This window comes from Cryptomeria japonica, chromosome 11 (assembly GCF_030272615.1).
Source record: "Cryptomeria japonica chromosome 11, Sugi_1.0, whole genome shotgun sequence".
Classification (NCBI taxonomy): Eukaryota; Viridiplantae; Streptophyta; class Pinopsida; order Cupressales; family Cupressaceae; genus Cryptomeria; species Cryptomeria japonica.
Window position 1 is genome coordinate 5,856,330 of NC_081415.1, and position 24,830 is coordinate 5,881,159.

General features: G+C 37.1%; 1 protein-coding gene across 6 annotated transcripts in view; it reads left to right on the plus strand.

Annotated features, from left to right (window-relative positions):
* The first annotated feature begins 1,718 nt into the window (after positions 1 to 1,718).
* LOC131036591 (uncharacterized) overlaps positions 1,719 to 24,830 on the plus strand; it is a 71,382-nt gene continuing 48,270 nt past the window's right edge. For 3 of the 6 annotated variants that reach the window (XM_059213794.1, XM_059213793.1, XM_059213795.1), the window contains exons 1-4: positions 1,729 to 2,082; positions 22,798 to 22,870; positions 23,407 to 23,464; positions 23,779 to 23,869. In XM_059213794.1, the coding sequence (XP_059069777.1) occupies positions 1,993 to 2,082; positions 22,798 to 22,870; positions 23,407 to 23,464; positions 23,779 to 23,869 (312 nt within the window). In that variant the 5' untranslated portion in view covers positions 1,729 to 1,992. Of the gene's footprint in view, positions 2,083 to 22,797; positions 22,871 to 23,406; positions 23,466 to 23,778; positions 23,870 to 24,830 lie in introns of all 6 variants that reach the window. The other 3 variants (XM_059213796.1, XM_057968493.2, XM_057968492.2) reach the window with 2 other exon arrangements.

Sequence of the window (24,830 nt, forward strand, 5' to 3'; positions counted from 1 at the left end):
CTCAAAAGGACATCATAAGATTATCAAACTTGGAGATGAAGAATGGAGGGATGAAGTCCTCAATTTATAGGAAGGGGAGAGGAATAATGGATGGCTAGGATGGATTCAAGATGAAGGGTTAGGATTGCTTGTGAGCTCACATAAGGCCCAAGAGTGGGTGTGGAGACCAAGAGATATGCCTTAAAGGCATTTCTTGTCTTCACACTCCTCAAGGTGCATTGGGAAGATTTCCCAAGGTACCTTGAGAATAGCAAGGTGCATTGGGAAGGCTTCCCAATGTGCCTTGAGAGGAGCAAGGTGCATTGGGAAGGCTTCCCAATGTGGCTTGAGAGGAGCAAGGGATGTGACATTCCTTGAAGAATGGAGAGGAGGAATTAAAAATTCTCCAAAAAGGGATAATCATAGGGATTGGATGAATAAGAAGGAATTAAAAATTCCTTGGGAGAGGGGATGCCTAGAGGAATGTGAGATTTTGAAAATCTCACATTCACTTAGGAAAAGAGCATTTAAAGCTAGTGGTTGGATGGAAGGGACAAGGGGTTGACTTTGTGACTAATCATGATAATTAGTCACTAGCAACTCATTAGGAAGGGGATTAGAGGAAATGTTAGGTGGGATTAGGAGTTGTAAAAGGATTTGATTAGGAGAGAGAAGGAGTGGAGGGAATTAAAAATTAGAAGATTAAGGTTAAGTGAGTTTAGGGAGTTTCTAGAAGACTTTATCAGGTTAATGATGAATTAAGAAGATGATTTGTAGGAACCATGTAGGTTAACTAATTAATTGAAATTAATTAGCCAAGAGGAAGATTTGTGAGGATTTAATTTTTTAGAAGAATAAAGAAAGGGATTGATTTATTAAATAAATCAGTCACATACTATAGTGACAATATTAATTATATTTAATTAATATTGAAGAGAATTCGAATTAACATAATCAATTAATTAATTATGTGAGGAATTAAAAATAATTAAAAGTAATTATTTTTAAGTGTCAACAGTAATTATATCAAAGATGAATAAATAATTACACCAACAGTATGACATTACAAAATAGTCAAAACATAATAAATGAATAGTAACATAATGATAACTATCTTCATCTTCATGATATCTCATTCTTGTAATCTAAAAACAAAGTGTTAAGTTTGCAAACTTTAAACTTGAAACCACAACTCTTACAAGTTCATTACTTCAATATGACATAATTACAACTTAATTTTATCTTAACATAAAAACAATTAAAGAATTTTTTTCGCAATCTTTTAGCAATTGAACTATTAATGTTTCATGATCAAAAGAGACATCATGTCAATGCTTTTCTATTTTCTACTTTCTACCCTCTATTTGTCTATCTCTTTATCTCTCTTTATATTTTTATCTCCCCGTCTACTATTTCTCTTCATCTTCCTCTCTCCCTCTCTTTCCTCTACTTTTATCTACTCTAAACTAACTATAGACAATTAAATACATATTATAGAAATTTTGTTCAAAATTTTAAATTCTATATAATGATTGATTAACTCATGAAAATTTTTAAATACAATAAATGCATAACTATTCTCCATAAGAACTTATAAATTAAATACAAATTTAAAAAAAAAAATCATGACAAATAAATATTTATCATTGAAACAAAAAAGAACTAATAAATTAAATACCATTTTTAAAAAAAATATAACAAATATATATTTATCATTAAAAACCCCAAAAAAGCGCAAAATATGCAGTTTTCATTATTTGAATCAAACAGCAGGGAAGACTTCAGAAGTTTGGCCTATGCATATATGTTTCGTGGAGAGCACAGATTTTGGATAGGATTTTTAAATCAAAAAATTGAGGCGGGCTGATTTTGGCCGATAACCTTCGCCTAAAAAATTAGAAAACAAATCTTTTTGGAGAAAATGGCGCTTAAATCACAGTAGGTATATCGTTCTCTCTTTTTAAGAAGTCGGAACTGCAGCAGACTTAAAATCAGATCCAAATAGTAAAAAATATGTTGATTCAGCATTTGCCCTTGCTTTCTTCAAAGAGAATTATACTGGCATCGGCGTCACCACGAAGAGCTGAGTTGCTAAGAGGTCTAGTAAGTTCCATAAACCTAATCGGATTCTTATTAGAAAATGTCAAATTTTTGATAGATTTTTAATTATGCTAGGCTAAACCATTCGCTTGAATGCATATTTTTTTCCACCTTATATTGGATGCGGTAAGTCAATTCATTTTGTATTCTTTAAATTTGTCTTGACTTTGTTCACAAGGTCGAAATTAGGAGATGCCAAATTTGATGGGCATAATTATCAAATTTCTGTAGTGTTTGTGTACGTGAATCGGTCAGGTTTGATTTATTATCTGGTTTGGTCTTAAGGTTGCAAGGGTACATTTTGAATATAAGTTTAAGGTCGTTTTTACTTCAGGGTCAAGCCACATTCGAATTTATGTGTAATTGGATTGGTAAGGTTTTGTTTAGGCTCTAAGCTGGTCATGAGGTCGAAACTGAAAGGTACAAATTTTGGACAATGTAGAAGGTAAATGCTATTTTTTAGTTCAGGATCAAGCCAAAAAAAAACATGGTATATGAGTCTTTTTTAGAAGGCCGTCGTATGTTATAATCGATTTACACGTCTTTATGTGGCTGTATAAGTGTATTTTTTATTTAAACTTAATAGCTGTATTTTTTTCTATTTTAGTGATTTCAAAATAGACCGTGGAAAAAGAAGGCTGAAAATAAACAGTAATTGCATATTGAACAAGATATCAGGTATCTCCATAAATTTATTTCCCTTCTTTTCACTTATTAAAATACAGAGAGAATACAATAAAAAGTTCATGAGTTTTCGGTGTACTGTTCGGCTGTTCCAAAACCCAGTATGCTCCCTACTTATTTCTAAAAGCATATTGTAAAATTCATCTTTCTATTCACTTAGTAAAATTTCAAGACAGAGAACACAGCCAGATGAAAAAAAAAATGGGTGTTCTTTTTTTGCAATTACTGTAATTCCAAAAACAAGTGGGGAAATGACCGTGTTCCCTATGGCCACAGCAGCTTGGTTAACAGTACCCAATTGTCCTGCAAAGGTTTGTGAAATGCCTCCAATTGAATAGTCACATAAAGTGGTGAAAATTACAGGCCCTGCAATTGCCCACAACTTCTTAGATTAAATCCAACTCTCCTTTATAAAACTCTCAAATGTAGATATGGGATCATTTTTTACGTTATTAGACACTCTATTGGGAACATTCTTAGAATTATTGATGTAACTGGTGTTAGACTTCTCCTGGATGATCAACATTCAATTCTAGAATTTCAAGCTATTTTGAAATGTATGTTATTTGTATTCAATTTTCATTGGGAGGATTATGCAGTTGAATTATTTTCACAATTTAACTGAGGAAAAAACAATAATTTAAAATAGTTATATATTTCAAAAAAATAAAATTTAAGATAACATCTTAAAAATAAGTAGTGAAATTAAAAATTCATAAGGCCAACTGCTCAACAAATTACTGTTAAAAACTTTGACAGTGATAACTAGTCAAAATAAGCAATTGCATGAGGACCTGCCCTTAAAATAAATGGTCTCATGCTTTATTTCTTTTCGAAATTTTAACAGTATAAAAACACCCTATGATTTATCACATAGGGCTCATCCCAACTGATAAAAAATACAATTATGTCTTGACTGGTAAAATCTGAGACGCAACTGGTAATTGAAGACACAATGTGAAATTTGAACTTGAGTCCTCTGTATATGACAGTATCCATAACCATTACACAACCATTCTTTAGATAGGAACTGCTAAATTGTATTTGATAATGAGTTTAGGAATTGTCTTTTTGGGGATTTGAACATTGGCCTCTTTTGTGAAAGCCCTTTTGATTTGCTAGTTTCTCAAATCTCAAGCTGTCTAATTTTTTAGCATTTTAAGGCAGCATCATATTGTTCACGAAGGTTTGTTCTTTGGACAAACTGAATTGCATATTTCTATAATTTTATTCACCCTTATTCCAATAACACCTTTGTAAATGACCTTTTTGGCTTACAGTAACTGGAGTTATGGGACTCTTAAGAGTCTAAACCCATAAAAAAATGGACTGGTTTTCATGAATCAAATCTCGAGACAGTTATGAAAAATCTTGTGAACAGTAAAAGCGAAAGGCAGAAGGAAAATGAATAATCATGAAAACTTGAACCCTTTTAGCCCACAAAAAACTATTAAATCACTGAATTCACATGCTACTGAAAGGCAACAAATCTATCTCGAAGTCCACGATCCTTGTATGCATACACATAATACTGAAACTTGTCTTCATTGAATTTCCTGTTTTTTTCCTCACTCATGCCCTCAGAATCATCAATACTGAAATTATTCCAACCTTAATTCTGAACTCTATTGGTCAAATTGGTTAATTAATGACACATTCTACAAAATACATGCTATGCAAAATAACTAACTCGAATAGGAATCTTTAAACCGTTTAGACACCTGGATACATTCTCATTTTATTCCTTAATATGAACATCTTTGAAGGTTAATTTGTAAAGCTCCTCAGTATATTCCTTCACTGGCTATTCTTTCTGTCTCAGGTTCTGCAATTCGTAAATGATTTTCCTAAGTAATTTTCTCTGATAATCAGATAGGAAAAAACCTTCTCTGTAGTTTTGCAAGCCTCCCACCTCTATGCCTGATAAAACATCATAATTCTTATTCCAATTCCCAACCTCTGCAGATGCATATGATCCCAATGTACAGATGCATGACCTTCCAATCAGTGGTGCATGTAAATTTCATGCTCTCGGGGACTTCTGTCTAGATCTGTAGTAACTTCAGCCTCTGAAACTCAACTCAATAAAATTGAATATATGGTGATCAAAACAGTAAAGAAAGTATACACAAATAAAAAGCCAAGTATTCACAGAGAAAACCCAACCTAGAAAGCAAGGGAAAAATAACGGAACTAGTAAGTAAACAAAAAATTGCTAAGAGATTTGGGAAAAATTGACATGAAATTTCCACAGTCCATAAAGCTAGAGTTTGCATTTTCTGGGTTAAAGTGTTTGAGCAATTTTTCTTAATTTGTTTAATCCAGAAACTGCAATATCTAAAATTAACCATTTTTTGTTGAAGTTAAAGAAGTGGTCCCAAATTAGGAATTTGGGTGTGTTAGCAATTCTTTATTATGGCAACCTATAATCTTGGTTCTTGAAATCTTTAGCACGATGAGGAAATTAAAAGGAGCATTATTGTAAGTATTAGTAAGTTAATTACACCTAATGTCCATCAACATAATCAAAACCTATCTTGTAAGAAGTTAAATTGTGCGGCTTCATAACATATTCCTTAACTGTCACTTTTGTTACTATTTTAGTACTTATCTAAGTTTTAGAAATGGGGGTGGATTTGGGGATGATGGACACATTTCCAAGGATGCCAGAAACTTTCTCAAAACTTGGTGCAGCTAGGTAGACAACTACCACAAATATATATAAAAAGCAACATTTGCAGACTAAACTAGAAAAAATAAAAAACAACTTAAACAAAAGAAGCAGAAATTTTTAATTAGATAAGTTAGTCCAATATCCCACATTGAGTCAAATGCTCAGCATTAATTATCTTGTATGTCTAGGCAAAGGTCTCCTCGTATTCCATGAATATCTTGAATGCAGCTGCCTTAAGTACAGGGTCCTAGTCGTCGCCTATCAAGATGACCTTCGGGTTGTCTTCATTGCCAAGATTTAGCTTTTTCACACTCGGCTCTTCATGCTTCATTATCTTGCCTCTTTCAAAATGACGAGTTGGCGTGTCATCCACTTGTGCCACTCCCTCCTTGTACTCTTTGTACTCTAGGGGGAACGTAGGATGCCAATTCCTCACTCACTGCCTGATTCCTGAGGTTGCTGACGTACTTCCTTCACTCTTGATCGACAGTGTATTCCGCTTCCAATTGTGGTTGGCTTTTGTGGTTATCAACCAACCTCTCCGAAGGAATGCATCATATGCCTTTTTCTCTAGCGGGATGTCTACAAAGTCCAAGAAAAAGTACTGCATCCCAATTGTTACTTGCTATCAATGTTCCCAATGGCTTAATGCCATGTTGGTTGGCACCCACCAAGTGGAAGGTTGGTGGCCAGAGTGTTGGTTTCCCAAGGCACTTCCAAGTGTCCTTTGGCAACACATTAACTCTCAACCCTTTGTCGATGATGGTATTTGTGAGCTTCCACCCGTTGATGTGTATTTTGTACACGACCAAACACAGAATAAAATACCTAAAGGTACCTTATCCTCTCTTGAGCAAAGTTTCCCGACTGCTGAAGATCTTGCCGAAGGATCAGTCGAGGCAACTCCAAGGTTCTGGTATGTAGGTTCTCTACTCGTGGATAAGCTCTTTGTGGTATGATGTGATTTTGCTGGAATCACAAGGGGACTTACACTTCACGACCTAAACGTTTGATTTGCTGGAATCACAGGTCCTATTAACTAACTGGAAGACAAACAAATGACAAAAGATGCAGGGTTCAGGAAGTCTACTTTACTACCTAGAATGCGAGAAGATGGATGAACGACTAGGTGGAGTCCTACTGGGCTGGGTCTCACCATCAAGTTGAACAATTCAACACCAACTCAGTGCGATCTTCTGGGGGATGCTTCAAATATATTCAAATCGGACACCATCAGATACTGATCATCATTCAAGTTAATGCATGAGCAATAGACGTGTAACGACTAGAGATTAAGCTCATTTTATGCCAGTTGCCCACGCAGGGCGCACTTACAATCAGTAAGAGGCTAGTGGTATGGATTAGACGGATTCCACATAGGTGCATTCAACGACTTCTTTCATTCAATTTAATTATCTATCATCTAAAATAAAGATTCAACAAGAGACCATGCATATTGCAACGAAACGACATATTTCACCATATCTTCAATGAAAAAGAAGCCTTTACAATTAAGGCAACAATGTCTTGTTTTCTCTTCCTAGTCTACTCTAATTGCTATTCTATCTGCTATTCTACTACCTATTCACCGACTATCAACTATTTTCTCCCTATTGTCTATTAGCTAACCATTCCCCTTTACAAATGAGGAGCCAGGGCTTATATAGTGCCCTTAATACAATTCAATGGCTCAGATCAACTTGAGATCAATGGCCGAGATTTTACAATGAAAACCCTAATTAGGGTTTGTTACAACAACTCAATTCTAGCCAATGAAATAATTGCATTATTTGGACACATGTCTTCTCTGGAATATTCGACCAATGGATAACCGGGGTAGGTACATCGAAGTTAGTGCCATCTTTGATGAGTCAGGTACATTGAATCTGGATACGCTGAGGTGGACCAATCCGACTGGAGGAGTGATGACTAGGATGCCACCTTGTCTGACACTTGCAACTTGGTAGATATTCAATTTGATGATGCTGAGAAGCTAACTTTAGTTAACTCTTCTGAAACTGTCTGCTTCTCCAACGGACCCTTGCTCTAACCTCCTTTGTCTTTGATGTGCAGGATGGATGGTGTACTTTTCCTTGGAATGCTGGACTGGAAGATGTCGTCCTTGATGATGCTAGACTGGAGAAGGTCGTCCTTGTTGATGCTGGACTGGAGAAGGTCGTCCTTGTTGGTGTTGGACTGGAGAAGGTCATCCTTGTCTTGGCTCAGTCTTCTTTTAACTGCAAGACAAACCGAAAGATGATTAAGGACACATAATAAATTCATTTCAACATAGCACTTTCTACCTTAAATCATCAACAAGAAGATGTTAAAATGAAGCTTGCTCAATATTCTTTCTAGGGACATGCCCTATAAGGATTTCGCCGCGGACCCTCTAGAAGGGTCAGGAGCGAATTTTGCATTCCTGGCTCATTTTAGACCTCCTTTCGACATTACCTCACAATTAACTCCTTGCCTGGCCCCAACAAGGTGAAAAATAGCAGTTTCAAAAGGATTTCGCCCTGGACCCTTTGGCAGGGTCAGGAGCGAATTTTGCATTTTTGGACAAATTCCACCATGTCTCTACTCCAAAATGCCTTCCAAGGTAAGCATACGTTATCCTTCTCCTCACCAAAGGCTAGGAATCCACAACTTGAACTTCCTCATGGGCAAACTAGGTGATTTGGGGAATTTTGCTCTGGACCCTTTGGAAGGGTCAGGAGCGAAATCCACTCTTTAGCTCAAAATCCTTACTTGTTGGACTCAAAACCTATTGAAACACATGCCTATGGCCATCTTTAGGCCCAATTTGCCTTGATCATCGTCTTGGCTTAGCTCAATCTTGAAGGAAAAAGGACATTTTGTGAATTTCGCCTTGGACCCTTTGGAAGGGTCAGGAGCGAAATTCAAGTTTTAAGCTTGATCCTTCGTCTTCTTCACTCCAATCTATCTTGCAAGGCTAAATAACATCCTTCCATCCTCAACCACGCCCTAAGAATCCAAGTCTTGGCCTCATACAAGGGAAAAATAGTTGATTTGAAGAATTTCGCTCTGGACCCTTTGGAAGGGTTAGGAGCGAAATTCATTCCTGGCTTGTCTTCCCTCACTCAATTCCATTCTTCTCACTTTGTCTCCCTTTGACTCCCTCAATTGGATCTATCTCTCAACTTGACAACATTTGCTTGATCCCCGAAAGGCCTAAAAGGGAAAATTCGCTCAAAATCATGGCCAGGGACAAGACCTATCTAGGATTTCGCTTTGAACCCTTTGGAAGGGTCAGGAGCGAAATCCTTGCCTTAGCTCAAAATCTACATTTTTGGTGGCCAAAATCCATTCAAGGGCAATCTTAAGGGCTTATCTTACCTAGGTCTAGGCTTGGCTTGGCACAAATTTTGGAGAAAATGATGGGTTTTAGGATTTTCGCTCTGGACCCTTTGGAAGGGTCAGGAGCGAAAATCTTGTTTTAGGCTCATTCCTCCATCGTTTCAACTTGAATTCACCTCCAAGACTAAGGACACATTGCCTCACTCCTATCTAGGCCATAAAAATCAAAATTTTGACTTGTCTTGCAAAGAAAGTAAGTGATCCTAGGATTTTTGCTTTGGACCCTTTGGAAGGGTCAGGAGCGAAATCCTTGGTTTGGGCTAATTTCCATCATTTTTCAACACCAATTAACTTCAAAAGGCAAGAACATGTCTCCTCGCACCCATCCAAGCTATGAAAACCTAACGTTTGACTAGACTTGCAAGGAAAATAGGTGGTTTTAAGATTTTCGCTCTGGACCCTTTGGAAGGGTCAGGAGTGAAATTCACTTTTTTGGCCCAATTCCTTCAAATTTGATAATCATTGATAAGTCAAAGTCATTCCTAAGGACTTCTTTAATCATGATCCACACTAGATTTGGCATGAAACTAAGGGAAAAGATAGGTTTTGCACAATTTCACCCTGGACCCTTTGGAAGGGTCAGGAGTGAATTTCCCTTTCTAGACCAAAATAATCATTCTTTCAATCCCAATATTCTTTGCAAGGCAAAATCTCCTCTCTCTTCGCCTTAGGAACAAGGTTTTAAGCTCAAGCAAGGTTAAAAATATATGCTTGTAAGGAATTTCGCTCTGGACCCTTTGGAAGGGTCAGGAGCGAAATTTCCTTCCTTGGCTAAAACACTCATTCCTTAACTCTTTCAAACGTCCTTAAGGGTTTCAATATGCCCATTCTCTCTTTCAACATGCCTTGGACATCAAAACTTGGCCAAATAAGGAAAGAAATGAGGTCTAGGAGGATTTTCGCTTTGGACCCTTTGGAAGGTTTAGGAGCGAAAATCTCATTCTTGACTTGATCCTTCATCTTTTCAAGTCCAATCTTCTCTAGAAGGTAACAAAACATCATTCTTCACCCAGGAGACAAGGTTTGTGGTCTAAGCAAGGTCAAAAAAATAGGCTTGCAAGGAATTTTGCTTTGGACCCTTTGGAAGGGTCAGGAGCGAAAATCTCATTCTTGGCTAGAATCCTTCATTTTTTCAAAGCTTTCAAACATTTCCAACGTCCAAACATGTCCACTCTTCCCTTCAAGATGCCTTACAAATCAAAATTTGGTCAAATAAGGCAAGAAATGAGTCTTAGGTTGATTTTCACTCTAGACCCTTTGGAAGGGTCAGGAGCGAAAATCACAATTTGGGCTTGATTGCTCTTTTTTCAAACTTCAATTTTCTCCTGGAGGCAAATATAGATCGTTTTCCATCTAAGGAGCAAGGTTTCAAGCTAAAACAAGGGAGCAAATGAAGTTTATAGGGAATTTCGCTCTAGACCCTTTGGAAGGGTCAGGAGCGAAATTCTCCTTTTGGGCTAAAATCTTGATTTTTCAAAGCTTCTAACTCCCTCTCAAGGCAAAAACATACCCATTCATCCTCCATCAAGCCAACGCCTAGCCAAAATAAGGAAGAAAACAAGAGTTATAAGGATTTTCGCTCTGGACCCTTTGGAAGGGTCAGGAGCGAAAATCATGTTTTGACCTTGATTCTTGATTTTTCAAACTCTAATCTTCCTTGGGAGGCAAACTTAGATACTTCCTCATGCATCTCCATCTTGATCCTGACTTTGGCTAAGGGAGAAATTAGTGTTTTCAAGAATTTCGCTTTGGACCCTTTGGAAGGGTCAGGAGCGAAATTTGACATTTTGGACTCTCCGTCAGGATCTTTTTATGGAATATATCTTTCTTCTTTCTTATACTTTAAGTTATATTCCATATATACTGTTAGGATGTTTGAGAGTGGTTTTGGACCTCCAGGAGTTATATTGCAAAATCTAGTTTTTGGAGGATTCTTCAGTTTTCCAGACAGTCAAATTTCAGGATCAGGACATTCTAGACAGCCAAAGTTCAGGATTAGGACATTCCAGACTTAGCCAAATTTCAGGGCATTTGAAGATCAGGATGACATTCCAGACCTCATCACTCACCAAGTTGACCTAGCTCAAGCAGAGCTTGCTATCCAAGTGATCCCCCTGGCGACACTCGAAAAGCAAAGGCTAACAGACAAAACTCTAAAACCCAGAAAGCAAAACCCCACAAAGCGAAAAAAATAGGGGTCCCCATTTGCAATGGGGCGATGTGTGAATACGTCACAACACCACCCCATTATTTCCATCTTGACAATGGTTGGCTTCCTCCCAATGCTCACTATTAGTAACATTAGGTCACTGGCTAGGTTACCTTCACCTGATGGTTTCACCATTGGTTCCTCTTGTGATTTACCTTGTTTCTGACCAATTGTGTCTTCACATACTATATTAGTGATCGCCATTTTCAATTGTGGCATAGTTTGTAGAAGGTTTGTTACGTTTATAAGTATTGTTGTTTGCAACATTTGTCATACTATATTGTTTTTAGACTCGATCGCAATGGAGTACTGGTGGCTTCATTTGAGGCTCTATTTGCCATTGCCCGTTCCACATCAGCTTTGGCTTCCCGAAATCTCTTCTCCGTATGGGGATCTAGGTATATTGTCTTCTTTGTTTGTTACCTGGTGATTGTCAGTATTTCTTCGTTTGGCTCTTCCATGTTCACTCCTTTTTGCTTCAAGTAGTTGACATTTTCATGATTTCTGGTTCCACACCATTTGCATAAAATGCCTAAGTTGTTTTGATCGCTTTGGAACTCTCGGGCAAAGTGATCCCATTCATTGCATTTTCGGCACTAGATCATGGGTCTCCCCTTCATGTTGTATTGTATTTTGCTTCTTGAGCCACCATTGTTACTATTATTATTGTGGCGGTTGTTATTTGCTCGCCTGTTATAGTATCCGCTAGGCGATGCATTGGAATTGGCAAGTGATTTTGGTGGTATGATCAACAGAGTTGCTTGTTCCCTTTGAGCAAAGAGCACTTGTGTGCTTTTTGCTTTTAAGTTGTACGAGCATTCCTTGATGGAATGTCCTAGTACTTGACAGATGTCGCAAAACAATTTCTTTGGACATGTCATTTTTGTGTGACCTTCTACTTTATAGTCGGTGCACCACATTTCTTTGCTTTCCTTTGGACTTTCTTTCTCAGTCTTCAATTCCTTCATCATTTGCAACATGTCCTTTCTCAAGGCTTGTACTTTTGATTCCTCCTTACTGCTACTGTCCTCTGTACTCTCGTTGTCGCTTGCTTTCTTCTTTCCTTGCAACATTTTGTGCTCACATTTGATGTCCATCGCTCGATTGTAAGCATCATCATACAAGGACGGAGGTCCTACCTTCATTTTCTTCCTCAAGAAGGGAATCAATCCCTCAATGAACCACCTTTTTTCAATCTATCGGTTAGCTAGTTCTCCATCTTACCCAACAACTCCTTGAGCCTATGATTGTAAGCCCGCACATTCTCATGCTTTCCTTGTGTGGTGTTAGAAATTTCAGCAGCAATCTCATAATCATCCCTTTGGAATTTAATTCCTCTTGGAATGCCTTATTTAGGTTGTTCCATGATGTCGTGTGTTCATCTGCCAGGTCTGAGAACCAGTCAATGGTCACTCCCTGTAGTGTTGTGGGAAATGACATTAACCAATAGTCCTTATCAATTTGACTGTGTGCCAACCATATAGTCTCACATGTCTTACAATGAATGCCTTATAGGATCTTCTGATCCGTTCCTCGTGAACTTGGGAAGTTTATGCCTGTCAACACTTGTACTTGCTAGGGGGGTCACCATCGTTCTCAATCGGTGTGTATTGTGTGCCAAGGACCAGATTGGACTGTTTTACTCTCGATGTTCAGGTGCTTCACTTGCACTCTTGGCCACATGTGAGTCCTCTACATGTTCACTGTCTATGTCTTTTGTACCTTGGTTACCTTCCTTGGTTCTCAACTCCCCCCTCATTGGGGTCTTCAACTCAGGCCCCCTATTCTCGGTTGTTCTGCTATAAATAGGTTCTCGATGCAATGCCGATTGTTCTCAAATATTTCGGCAACCTCGTTCTTGAGGTTCCTTCCTTCGTCCTTTTTGTCGTGTATCGATTGTACAAACGAGCTACTCTCTGTGAACTCGCTCTTGGAGTCTTCGTCCAACATTGATTGTATAGATTGCTTATTTACTTGGTTAGCAAGATCTTCGTCTACTTCGTCGAGTAGTGGTAGCTTCCTGGCAATTTCATCCCACTCACTCCACATTCGAGGTGTTGTGTCTCCTTTGTCGGATGGTTGTCTCTCTCCACTACTTCTTCGACTGACATTTCTACTTTTACTCTTGTTGGACTCTGTGACTTCTTGACGATTCTTCATATCCATCGTCATCGTTCACTTTGCTCTTTAAGTTGGAGAGATCTCCTCACCAATTCCTCTCCTCCCTCTCTATTATTTGTAGTACGTACCGTTGTATTTGTTGCCGACGTTTCTCTCGGTCCCTTTCCTCCCAAAGATCTTGAAGGTCAATGAAAGTACGTGCCTTGGTAGTCGTCGAAGAAGGTGGTCGACCACGTCGTTCATTGTTAGGTTGTCTTGGATGGTGCTCTCAGGGACCTCTCGTTAGAGAGCCTCCCTTTGAATGTATTGATTGATGGATACTTCCCACAAGTATACCAGATCTTGCGTCAATTTGTCCTCGATTGTTTCTTCCTCTTCTTTAGTTTCCAATACTTCTTCAAATGGTCGGCCCATTACATCACCAAACTGCCTATCGCCATACTGCCTCTCTATGGCTTAGATCTTCAGGTTTCATATCGACGATGATGACAAAATGTTTACTCTCGTAGGGAACTTATGAATTAATATGCAAAGTAAATAGAGATATCATTTGCATAATATAAAGTCACATAACTTAACAATGTCAATACAAGAGTTTTAGAAAGAGATGTCGTTTATTACTGTATGCAATGTGTACAAGATCATAACTGGTTCCTGAGACACAAATGAGTACATAAATATTTCGTGACAGTTGGTTAAGATTACCAATAGCCAGGAATTGCCAATACAACTACCCATTAGGATCTAATAACAAGATTACACTAGCTGTCTAATACTTACATAAATAATACTCCGGCTACAAAATAGCTACTTATTAACAATCTGGCATAACTGTCGACTACAAAGGTGTGCTTCATGCTATTGAGGACAGTGTAGGTATGTGTTTTCAAATGGTTGAGCATGATAATGACTCTTACTACTTGTTGTTGCCATGCTTATATAACATTGTTTTTCACTTCTAGCATGATGATCATAGCATTGCCAATTTGCATGAACATGCATACAAGAATCAATGTTTATTTCAGCTTAAAAATGAATGCAATATTGTTTTGAGGGAGATCAACTCCTTCAATTGACTTGTCTTTGATAGATGTAAGCATTTACTAGCAGCTTGTTCATGGTTTTATGCCATGGATCTTCTTTGTAGGTGAAATTATGGGAAATGGGGTCCTAGCTTAGAGACATAAACTAAGATCTTAAATCAATATCAATTTCATTAGGGGAAATAGCTGCCAAGATCCAACTTTAGTTCCAAAGGAGAGCTGTATGCTATGGATGATTATTTCCTCTTTTGTGTTTGATATGATTTGATGTGAATAAGAAATGACTAGGTAAATTGCTAGGAAATTGACAATATTTAGCATAAACAGATAGAAATAGATCAAAAAGCTAACATAGTACAGATTTAGAAATAAGATACAGAAGGGAATCTGTAACTGAAATTTGAGCTTGAAAATGCTGCATAAGTGTGCTAGGCGCCCTAGTCATGGAGGTGCTTGCATTAGCAAAAAAATTAGAAGACAGATCAAGATGCTTTACAGATCATGCTCTCCCAAATTCAGCCAAAAAGTGTCGGATGAGTGTGTTAATTGACATAGTCCAAGGGTTTTTGCCTGTTCAAAGTTTGGAACCATCTGTATCAATTTGCACTTTGTAATATTGCAACTTTTTGCTATCGTATCTGTAATCTGCACATAGAAAAGAGGGAAAATATTGTGTTGTATAGGAGTTTGTCTAAGTCAAACCCTTGGTAGGAATTAACTTCCACTACAACTATGACTAATTAGAAAAGAGAGCTTACCCTTGGCAGGGGAGAGGCTAAATCTGAAATGAAATGCTGAATTCATAAGATTATACCTCAAGATTGATAATGGCGGTGATGCAGTGCTCTTTGGATAAGTCCTCCAAATGTTGATGCAATAAGATGATAAATCATAATAAAAGCCAGTGCTCTTTGGATAAGTCCTCCAAATGTTGATGCAATAAGATGATAAATCATAACAAAAGCCATTATGAAAACATACTTGAAGATAGACTGATGTAGCTCGATGTTCATACTCAGATCTACTCTTGAAGGAATTAGGAATGCTTGTGAATGAAATTGCTAGATGATGAAAAGATGATCAAATGAATTATAGATGATGCCTTTATATAGGGTTCTCAAGGTATTTTCACTTTTAGGCCTACTTCCAACAGTCATATACAAAATTGAGACCAGATTTGCAAATGGGAAGGCCGAGACTAACAACAACTCAAATTTTGGAGGGACATGTGCTAGGTGCCATAGTCCTTACAAGTGTCCAATTTGGGTACCATAGTCCTTATAGGTGTCCAATTTGGGCACCATGGTCCTTACAGGTGTCCAATCCCACCAAAATAGGACCTCCAGAAGGGGAGTCATGAGTGTTGGGGTTTATGATGCTAAATCATGTCCTAGTTTGAATACTCACAATGATAGGATGTTATAGAGCCCAAATAAGTTTGAAGTAACATAGGATAAGGCACACTAGATCAAGGGCCCGAAAAGGAGTGTGAAATTGTAAAGAGGTAGGATACTATGGTAGGGTCTAAACTACAAGTGTATTTAAGTTTTGTTTGTAGCTATATCTTCAATGATTATGTGTGTCCATGTCATTGGTTGCAAACTGCTGTCTTTCCTTTGTACATATCATGTTTTGTCTTGTATATACATTGGTGTCTTTGTGCAGTCATGATTCTTGTTTGATCATGATAAAGTGTGAGATGTTCTACTCCACCCCTTGTGTTTTGTTGTGTCTATTTTTGGTTTGATCCCAAAGATCTGATTTTTTTTTTCAAGGAATAGGTGTCAACATTTTTGTTTATAAGAGAATAAAAGCACACATATCCACAAAGAAAGGTGGGTGTTCATTGTGTATCTTAGTCATCTTTGACCCATTGCTTGTAACTGATCCGAGAGATCTTAAATGGGTGTATATGTTAAAAAATGTCTCCTTAAAATATCAATCACCTAAGTTATCAAAACTTTAAATTGACTAAGTATAAGAGTTTTCCTTTGTGCTTTTATTGTAAAAGTTATGAAGTTTGCAAGTTTGCGAACCTCCTAAAACCTTGACAAAGGAAGATGATATAAGCTTTGGTGTGTTTGCAAGTTTGGAAACTTGTTGAGCGACACAAAGGGAAGGAAAAAATTACAAAGCATTGAAGAGAAAGAGGAAGAGAAAGAGAGAGAGGGAAAATGGATTCAAATCTCGCCAAGTTTGGAAGTTTGCAAACTTGCCAAATTATTGAAATGGTTAATGTGTTTCGAAAGTGCCAATAGGGCGAAAGCAAAAGATGTTGAAAGAGATGCCTTCATTAAAGTTCGCCAAACTAAAAGTTTATCGAAAGGCTACTTTGTTAGATGGGTAGGGTACCGAATATAATGATCGTTTAGATATTGAAAGTGTTGGAATGAAGTGTCAAGCTTGTAAATTGTTTTTCTTGGATTTTCAAATGCAAAGCGACAAATGCGATTGCAGATTTATTCTCTACCAACCCTTACCCACCATTATTGCAAATATATTTGCTAGCTACTTTTAATAAACTTCTTTGACATCTCCTCATCTTGGGCATCCATTTGAGTGGGATTATATTTGCATTGTTCATTTTAAATCTGCTAGAGTGCTGTGATTAGGTTTGATGCCTTGGTGTTATTTAAAGAGCATTTTTGATCATTTTGAAAAGTAATTGGCTCTTTTGTGATGGCTCTAGACTTTGTAGGTGTAGGTATTTTCTAGGGCTACAGTTATGATATGTCTAGCTACAGAAAAGGATAATGATTTGAAACCTTTGAAGGATAGATTATATTGGGTTTTGTGCAGAGAATGTCTCGAGAATTGTTTGTATATCTTTAGGGGAATGTTAAACTTTTGTTAAGGTTCTCACTTGTCATGGTTGCTGATATGAATGTATTGGGCATTTGATAATGTGACACCATTTTAAAATATTACAAGAATTGTAATAATCATTTGTTCTCTTCATGTGGCTTTATGAAGGGCAGATAGGAAAGGTGAAACAGACAGATTGCCCAAACACCTATCCAGTTGTCACAATTGAAGGCTGCTAATAATAAGCCTGAAACTTCTCGAAATCTTCTACCATCATTTCAGAAGGTTCAAAATGAGGAAATAATTAAACCTTCATACGTTTCTTCTATCACAAATAAAATGGGTACTTGGATTCATGAGGGTCATGAGGCAGCCACTAATGAGGAGTTGATGCATGAGGAGCAAACTAACAATGATAATGGCATCGCATCTGCTATAAATAATGACTTCTTTCATTTCAATGATACGGGAGGTTTTTGGTTCAACTACCAAATTGACCCTATGGAGAATAATGCATGTGAAGTACCCTTTGAACCTAAGATTGCTATTACTCCATCTCAAGAATCATGCATTGAGGATAGCATTGAAGGGGTTGAATATAGTGATCATAAATCAGATTATTTGAAGCTACTTAGGGATAAGGATTTTGATCATAATTCTTCTTCACCTCTTGAGGAGTACATGGTATCCATCGATAAGTCAATTGTTGTGGACGAGAGAAGAAATCTTTCAAATGAAATAGAATCAGAAGATGCATTGTGTGACAGCTCTAATCACTTTGAGGGAAACAAACAAAGAACCGTGGCATTGAAAGATGGGAAAATGTAGTTATGGGTAATAGAAGAGAGAAGAAAAGGAGAAAAGTCAACAAAAACACAAAATTCAGAAGATGATAAAGACAAGCAGATGAGGAAAATCTTTAAGGAAGCAATGGCAAGCAAAGAACTAGGGAAACTAGTGGATAGTGCTGAAGATGTGGAGAGGACTCTACGACTATGTGAATGGTGGAATGAGAAAGCTAAATGTGCCAAGATGATGGCTTTTCAAGCAAGAGAGAACTTACAAAAGATCAAACAAAGGCATGGACACTTAGACGAACGAGAGATGAATTTCCAAACTAAGAATTGTGATACAAATGTTGCATCGAGAATTCCGCACATACAGTCACCTATTCAAGAATCTCAACCAATAGCATTGAAGGCCTTGGAGGATGATTTGCCGGAGGAGGTGAGTTTGAAGAGTTTGGCAGCTAGCAGTCACGAGGTCTTAGGTTTATACAAACAAAGAAAAGTTAAATTGATATATGGTCAACAACCATTACAAGAAACAGAGATCAAGATGTAGCAACTAAACACTTCAAAAAACCAGAAGAGAAAGGAAGAAATGATGAGATTAAGGAATTGGACAACATAGATGAGACTTATGAATTGAACTGTTGTCCAGAGAAATCAGATACTGAAAGTTAGGAAAAAGATAGGTTTGGTTTAGGGAACAAGGATAACTTTTAGCTTGTTAATAATCCCTTGTTTGAGGTTGAAGCTAACGTGACCTATGATAATTTGCTTTTTGAGTTGGATAAAGAAGCCATTTCGGAATCATGTGATAAGATTGAAGACAATCATAAAAATTGGGACCTGGGTATTGACATAACGATTCAAGATTGCTTGTGGGCAAGTAATTCCAAGGAGGGGAGACTGTCATAACCCCATTCAATTGCTAAAGAAAATTGACCCAGAATAAGGCTATCATCCTAAGGCCTAGCAATCCAAGGACATTATACACATTAAATAATTAAGATGAAGGCTATCACTGACCAAGAAGGGAGAAATTAAATCGATCAAAGTTAATTAGTTCTTAATGATGTTGCTAGCAAAAGATCCGATTAGGTGGAAGACATGATAAATTAAGTTGTTTACAAAAGACATGGGTGTTGGAGATACAACTCCTCACATCATGCCCATTCGTGGGATATAAGAGGAGGATCATGGATTCTCAAGAAGGGGGTAGACTTGTTTATATAGATCTTCACTTCAGAATTGCAGCGCTGAAGAAGAGCTATAGTGCAGCCAAGTAGAGGTGGTAATTGCCCACCCAATTACAAGGCCAAGGACGCATGAGCCAAGAGTGTAAGGATTAGATGTAGTGTAAAGATTGCATGATTGCAAAGATATAATCTAGGAAGGGCGATTCATATACAAATACCATTCTTTATATAATTGGATCTCTACTACTCAAATTGCATGATCACAAGATCGCATTCAGAAATGGTGATAAGATGAAGATCCATATAAAGATAAGAAATTCCATTATTTCGTGTACAATTCAGGAAACCAGTCTGCCATAATATTCACCATTCGGCAGGCCTCTTATTCATTTGTGAGGAGACCTGACTGACTCTCTTCTTGACTGTCAATTGGAATCTATAACGGAGATCAGATCAGTGTTCTCTTGGGAACTAAATATTAATATTTATAGCAGATTTTCTTACATAAGTTTAGTTATATTAACATCTAATTGTTTGATGACTCATTGCTTTGGTACTTGTTTATCTCATTAGAGTCACTCTTGAAGTATGCAAGTATTGTAGTAAGCCTTCATATCAACCCCTCAACTATACAATCCTAAGCAAGACCTCAAAAACTATAATCATAATTGACTCTATATTTGGCAAAATCATAAGAGGTTCACAAGGGACATTACAGATCGATTGTTTGTTGTTTCCATTTTTTCCCTTTCTTCTTGTTGCCTATGACTTTGTGGTCCAATTGGATAGGCACCGGTTTTGGATCCACTTGACCAATCCCATACCATCAAAACAAACTGAAAACATTAGTCAATAGTTTGGGAATCTATTGTGCATTTGTGATCTTGTATTATAACCAGGGAATTAATCTTAAGAGAGCCTTAAATGAATTTATTTTGTGTGGGTCATGCTTGCACAATTACATCAGCTATATAGGGGTTTCTTACAACTAGTTTTACTCAACCATGTGTCAACTTTGGGGTCAAGTAAGCCATTTGGGTTTAGCTGTTGTTTTTAGTTTATTTTGTTTGATCTAAATACTTGTTAAGTTATACCCCTAGGAATTCTGCATCAATCTATCAGCTACTTGTAGATCTTTTGCTTCCTAAAAACTGAAAGTCTCTATGACGCTACTCATCAATGCTATGTAGTTAGGAAATTTCTTCGGAGGCCTACTTTCCTTGAATGTGCTCCTAGGAGTCTCAACATTCTCTTGAGCATCCTTCAATGTTTGTGCGAACCATTGACTTCTTTGGATAGAAGGGGCTGAAATTTCTCCTTTTTTATCTCAAGGTTTTCTTGAACTAGAAGCCACAAGTGTCTTTGGAGATTGAGGCTCAGGGGCTGGAATTTCTCCTTCCTCATCTGAAGGCTTGAACTAGAAGCCACTAGTGCCTTTGGAGATTGAGGCTGAACCTTTGGTGTTTCTTGCTCCTATTTCTTTTGTCACTGGAAAGATCTCTGTCTATTTGGATGCAAAATCTTCCTCAAACTTAACATCCACCTTTCTCTACTATGGAATAAAGACCTCGTAGGCCTTTGGAGTGTCTTTGTAATCACAAATAAATCCTTTGTTATTAGAAGGTTCCAACTTGGCCCTCTTCCCTATAGGAGGTATATGGATATAAATTGGAACCAAAGGTGTAATAATGACTCACTTTTGGCTTTACACAGTTGAATGCTCTTTTGGTGTCTTGTCACCCAAAATCCCATGTGGGCACTTGTTTTTAGTACAAACAGCTATAAGTCATGCTTCTACCCATAGAAACATTGGCAAGTCCAAGTCATGAATCACGGCCTTAGCAACCCCTAGTATGGATCAATTCTTCCACTTTGAAACCCCATTTTGTTGTGGGTTGTACAGAATTGGCAACTCCCTCTTTATCCCCTTTCTTGTAAAAACCCTCTAACTCCTTGGAGGTATACTCTCCTACAGTGTCCCATCTCAAGACCTTGATCTTTTCCCTATCTAATTTTTGACTAGAGGTTTAAACTCCTAAAACTTACTAAAGACCTCAACCTTGATCTTTAAGAAGTAGATCCATGTCTTGCGAGATAAGTCATCAATGAAGGCAACATAATACACGATTTTCACAATTGATGCCACTAACATTGATCCAAACACATCTAATTGCTCTAAGCCTTGAATCTCCTTTAGATGAATGCTTTTTGCTTGGAAAAGCAACCTTGACATTCTTGCCAAGTGTGCATCCTTTACATATTCCCTGTCTTTGATATTGAACTATAGAAGTCTTGTGACAATCTTCCATAGAATAGGTAATGCTTTGTGATTACATATTCGCTAGTATGAACTAGAGCTTGAACTAGCACACCTTGTAACTTATATAGATTTCCATCTGTTACACCTATTACCTGTCCACTACTAAAGCATGATCCTTTCGGTATGGTAAGAACTTGTTGATTCTTGAATTTAATAGCATAGGGCTTATCGTCCATCATTAAAACTAGAAGTAATTTTTTCTTGAGACTAGGATCAAACAACACATCATCAAACTCCAAAGAGCTACTTGACTAATACGTAAAAGAGACTTGTACCGATTCTCGCTATTAGATACTTGACATCGTTACCAATCTCAACCTGTATTCCAGAGTTGGTAAAATACTGTCTTGCTGATGTCATATGCCTAGAATCCCCGTTGTCAACAGACCAAGCATTACGCAGAAACATGTTGGTAGAAAGACAAGATACGATTGATTTTTTTTTCCTAAACTTATCAACAAATTCATTCACGTGATATTTGAAGAGGTTGCCACTTCCCCCTTTTGCTTCTTACCTTAGTTCTTCTTTTTGTCTAGAGACTCTAGACAGTTTGATGTATAATGATTGAACTTATGATAATTCAAGCATTTGATAGTCCTTTTTTGGATGTGAGGATCTTTCCACATCCTTTCCCTTACCCTTGTTGTTTTCTTTTTCTTTATTTCCCTTCATCTTTCCCCCAAAAATGGCCTCCCTGCTGTCCTGTCCCTGAAACACACCCCCCTGTCCCCTGTCATGGAAACTTGGGGTAACATAGTTTTCAAATAAAACTCACCTTTAAAAGATTTCTTTTGATGTGCAGGTTGCCGAGGACATTTGAATATATCTGATTTAGTCATTGATACCCTAACAACCTTATATAATTTTCAACTTCTTGGTGACATCCCTCTTTCCTCAAGGTATCTCAAATGTCATTGTAGATCCGGTGACAAGTCTCCATAGTGAGCTACATTGTATAGATCTTCTTGAAAGGACCTTAAGTTTGTGATTTAATCTGTCTTTCATTTACCTACACTAAGGTATTACCACGCTCTAATTGAATTCTTGGCTGTTGAATTGGCATTTTCCAATTCTCTCCTTGTGCAACATAGGTAACATGCTGGTCAAGTGTCTATAGCCTAAGTAGATGTGTATATTACTTATTTGCTTAGGTGTTATTCCATTGTCAACCAAGTGTTTATATTGCTGATGGAGGTAACTCTAGTATACATCTAGGCCTAGCTCTACTGACAATTGAGTGCCAATAGTTCCAGTAGAGATTACATAAGTCACATCTTATTTGCCCAAACATCCAGCATGATCAAAATCCTTCTTTCAATTGTTTTTCAAACTTCAGCATATGATTTTTACCTTTCATCTTATTCAATTTACCTTCTGTAAAGTATCCCTACATTTTTATGCTGTATATTTTTTTTATCTTTATTTCACATTTCAAGTTAGTGGTTGAAATTGCACCAAGTAGACGAGTTGAATGTATTGTTTTTCATAAATGTGCAGGGCCTTGAAATAGAAATTGTTCCATCGACATTTGCTGAGAACCTTGATAAATCAGCTTATAGCAATCCTGGTGGTACTTTCTGTTCCCTTTCAACTTTATGTAAAAGGTTTGGCATCTTGAGCAAAGGTTTACAAGCAGCTAGAATATCATCACATATTTGGAGAAAATCATTTATTATTAGCAACCTGCTAGATTTCTAACATAAATTAAGTCCTGCTCTACTGAAATAAATCTGATTGTTTGCAACTATGGATTTTTATTAATGTTCTCATTTATTGATCTTAAACATGTTAATAATATCTTCAGGCACTATGAAAATTCTGCTGTATAATGCAAACTTGAATTAAATGATATGTCAAGCATAAATAAAGACTTTGCCTCGTAACAGTAAAAAAATTGTACACGAGTTAATGCTTTTGCTTGATAAATCTCCAAATTACTGTAGCACATCTTACTTTAGCCAGCAATTTGCTTTCATAACATCAAATGCATGCTTTACTTTTGGGCAAGTATGATGTGATTTCTGCAGTTTGTCATTTTCACACATCATCTGGATTAAAATAGACACATCTTAAGTAACTTCTGATCTAGTATTGTTCTTAATGCAGAATATGCTGCAGAAACTGCTATGTGCAAGGCTATTGATGTTACAAGGAACATGCTTCAGGTATAAGAAGCTTTATCATTGAATTTCTTACCTGGTCCATTTCTAAATGGACAAATAGTACTCTGGTTGGTAGCAGCATGTTAATTTGGTTTGTAGGAAGACTTTTATTTGTATAATCCCACTGTAGACACTCAAAATTGGTCATCACTCCTACGTCGCTAACCTAATTTTTAACATGTCTTCTATGTTGAAGATATAGCTGCGATAGAGATCATCAATGCAGTGTTCCTTATTTATTTCGTCTAGTATTGGCTCTTTAGCTTCCGTTCTTTTCTTGCTTTGTTTGCTGTGGGTGACTCTTCATGTTGCTACGGCTGTCGGTGACTCTTCATGTTGCTATGGCTGTCGGTGAAGGTGATGTGGCTGTCGGCGAAGGTGATGAGGCTGTTGGTGCAGATGTAACTGTCCGTGCCTTTTCCCTCTCTCTTCGTGTGACTCTTCACTGGAAACTCCAATATGTTATATTGATTATTCTTCCTTGTCTCGTCTTCTTCTTCTTCGGTAGTTTCAATATCGGCTTCTCTCTTTCATAAAAATCGTGTGATTGTGTCTGACAGATCAGAGATATTACGTGTTCCTTCTGCATCCAGAGTTTTCAGTTATATGAAGGTTTTTAGATTGTATGCGAGATGTATCATCTGAGTTCATTCTTATAATTGATTTGTAGAGAATCAAACTCATATTATTGTGATTGATAGTAATTTGAGACTATCATCAGTTGTATTCTTTTTTGAGATATAATAAAGTTCATTTTGTGCGGGCTGGGTTTTTCACCCTCAGGTGGAGGGTTTTCCTAGGATAAGGGCTTGTGTATTTGTGTTTCATTCTTTATTTTCTGTTCTCAGTTTTTCTATATTCTGGTTCAAGTTTTAACATTCTATGTCGCATTTGATCTTCATCATATGTTGACATTGTGTCATTCCTCTAGTTTCAATTCATTTCGAATCCAACCCTAATTAGTCTTGTTCATTCACATTTGGTCCTAAATCATAAGGATTGGCATTTTATCATTTTCGAATCATTCGAATTGGTCTCATCTTGACAATTAGACTTAATTCCCTCTTTGTTGATAATTAATCAGTCATTAATTATCAACCTCTTTATCAATCAATTTCAATCAGTCCTCTGTGACACTCTATTAGCCTTTCATGGCACTTTATCAATCAATCTTATCAGTCTTATCAAAATCATTATCAATCTTGGGTCTTTTTCGATCTTTGTCCTATTTTGTTGTCAACCTTAGTCAAGTGTCATTAATTTTTTTAATTAATTATTAGCCAATCAATCATCACTATTAGGACCTAATTCAACAATCAGGTTGATATCTTAAATTATTCAAATCATTTCCCCTAGGTTGATTAATTA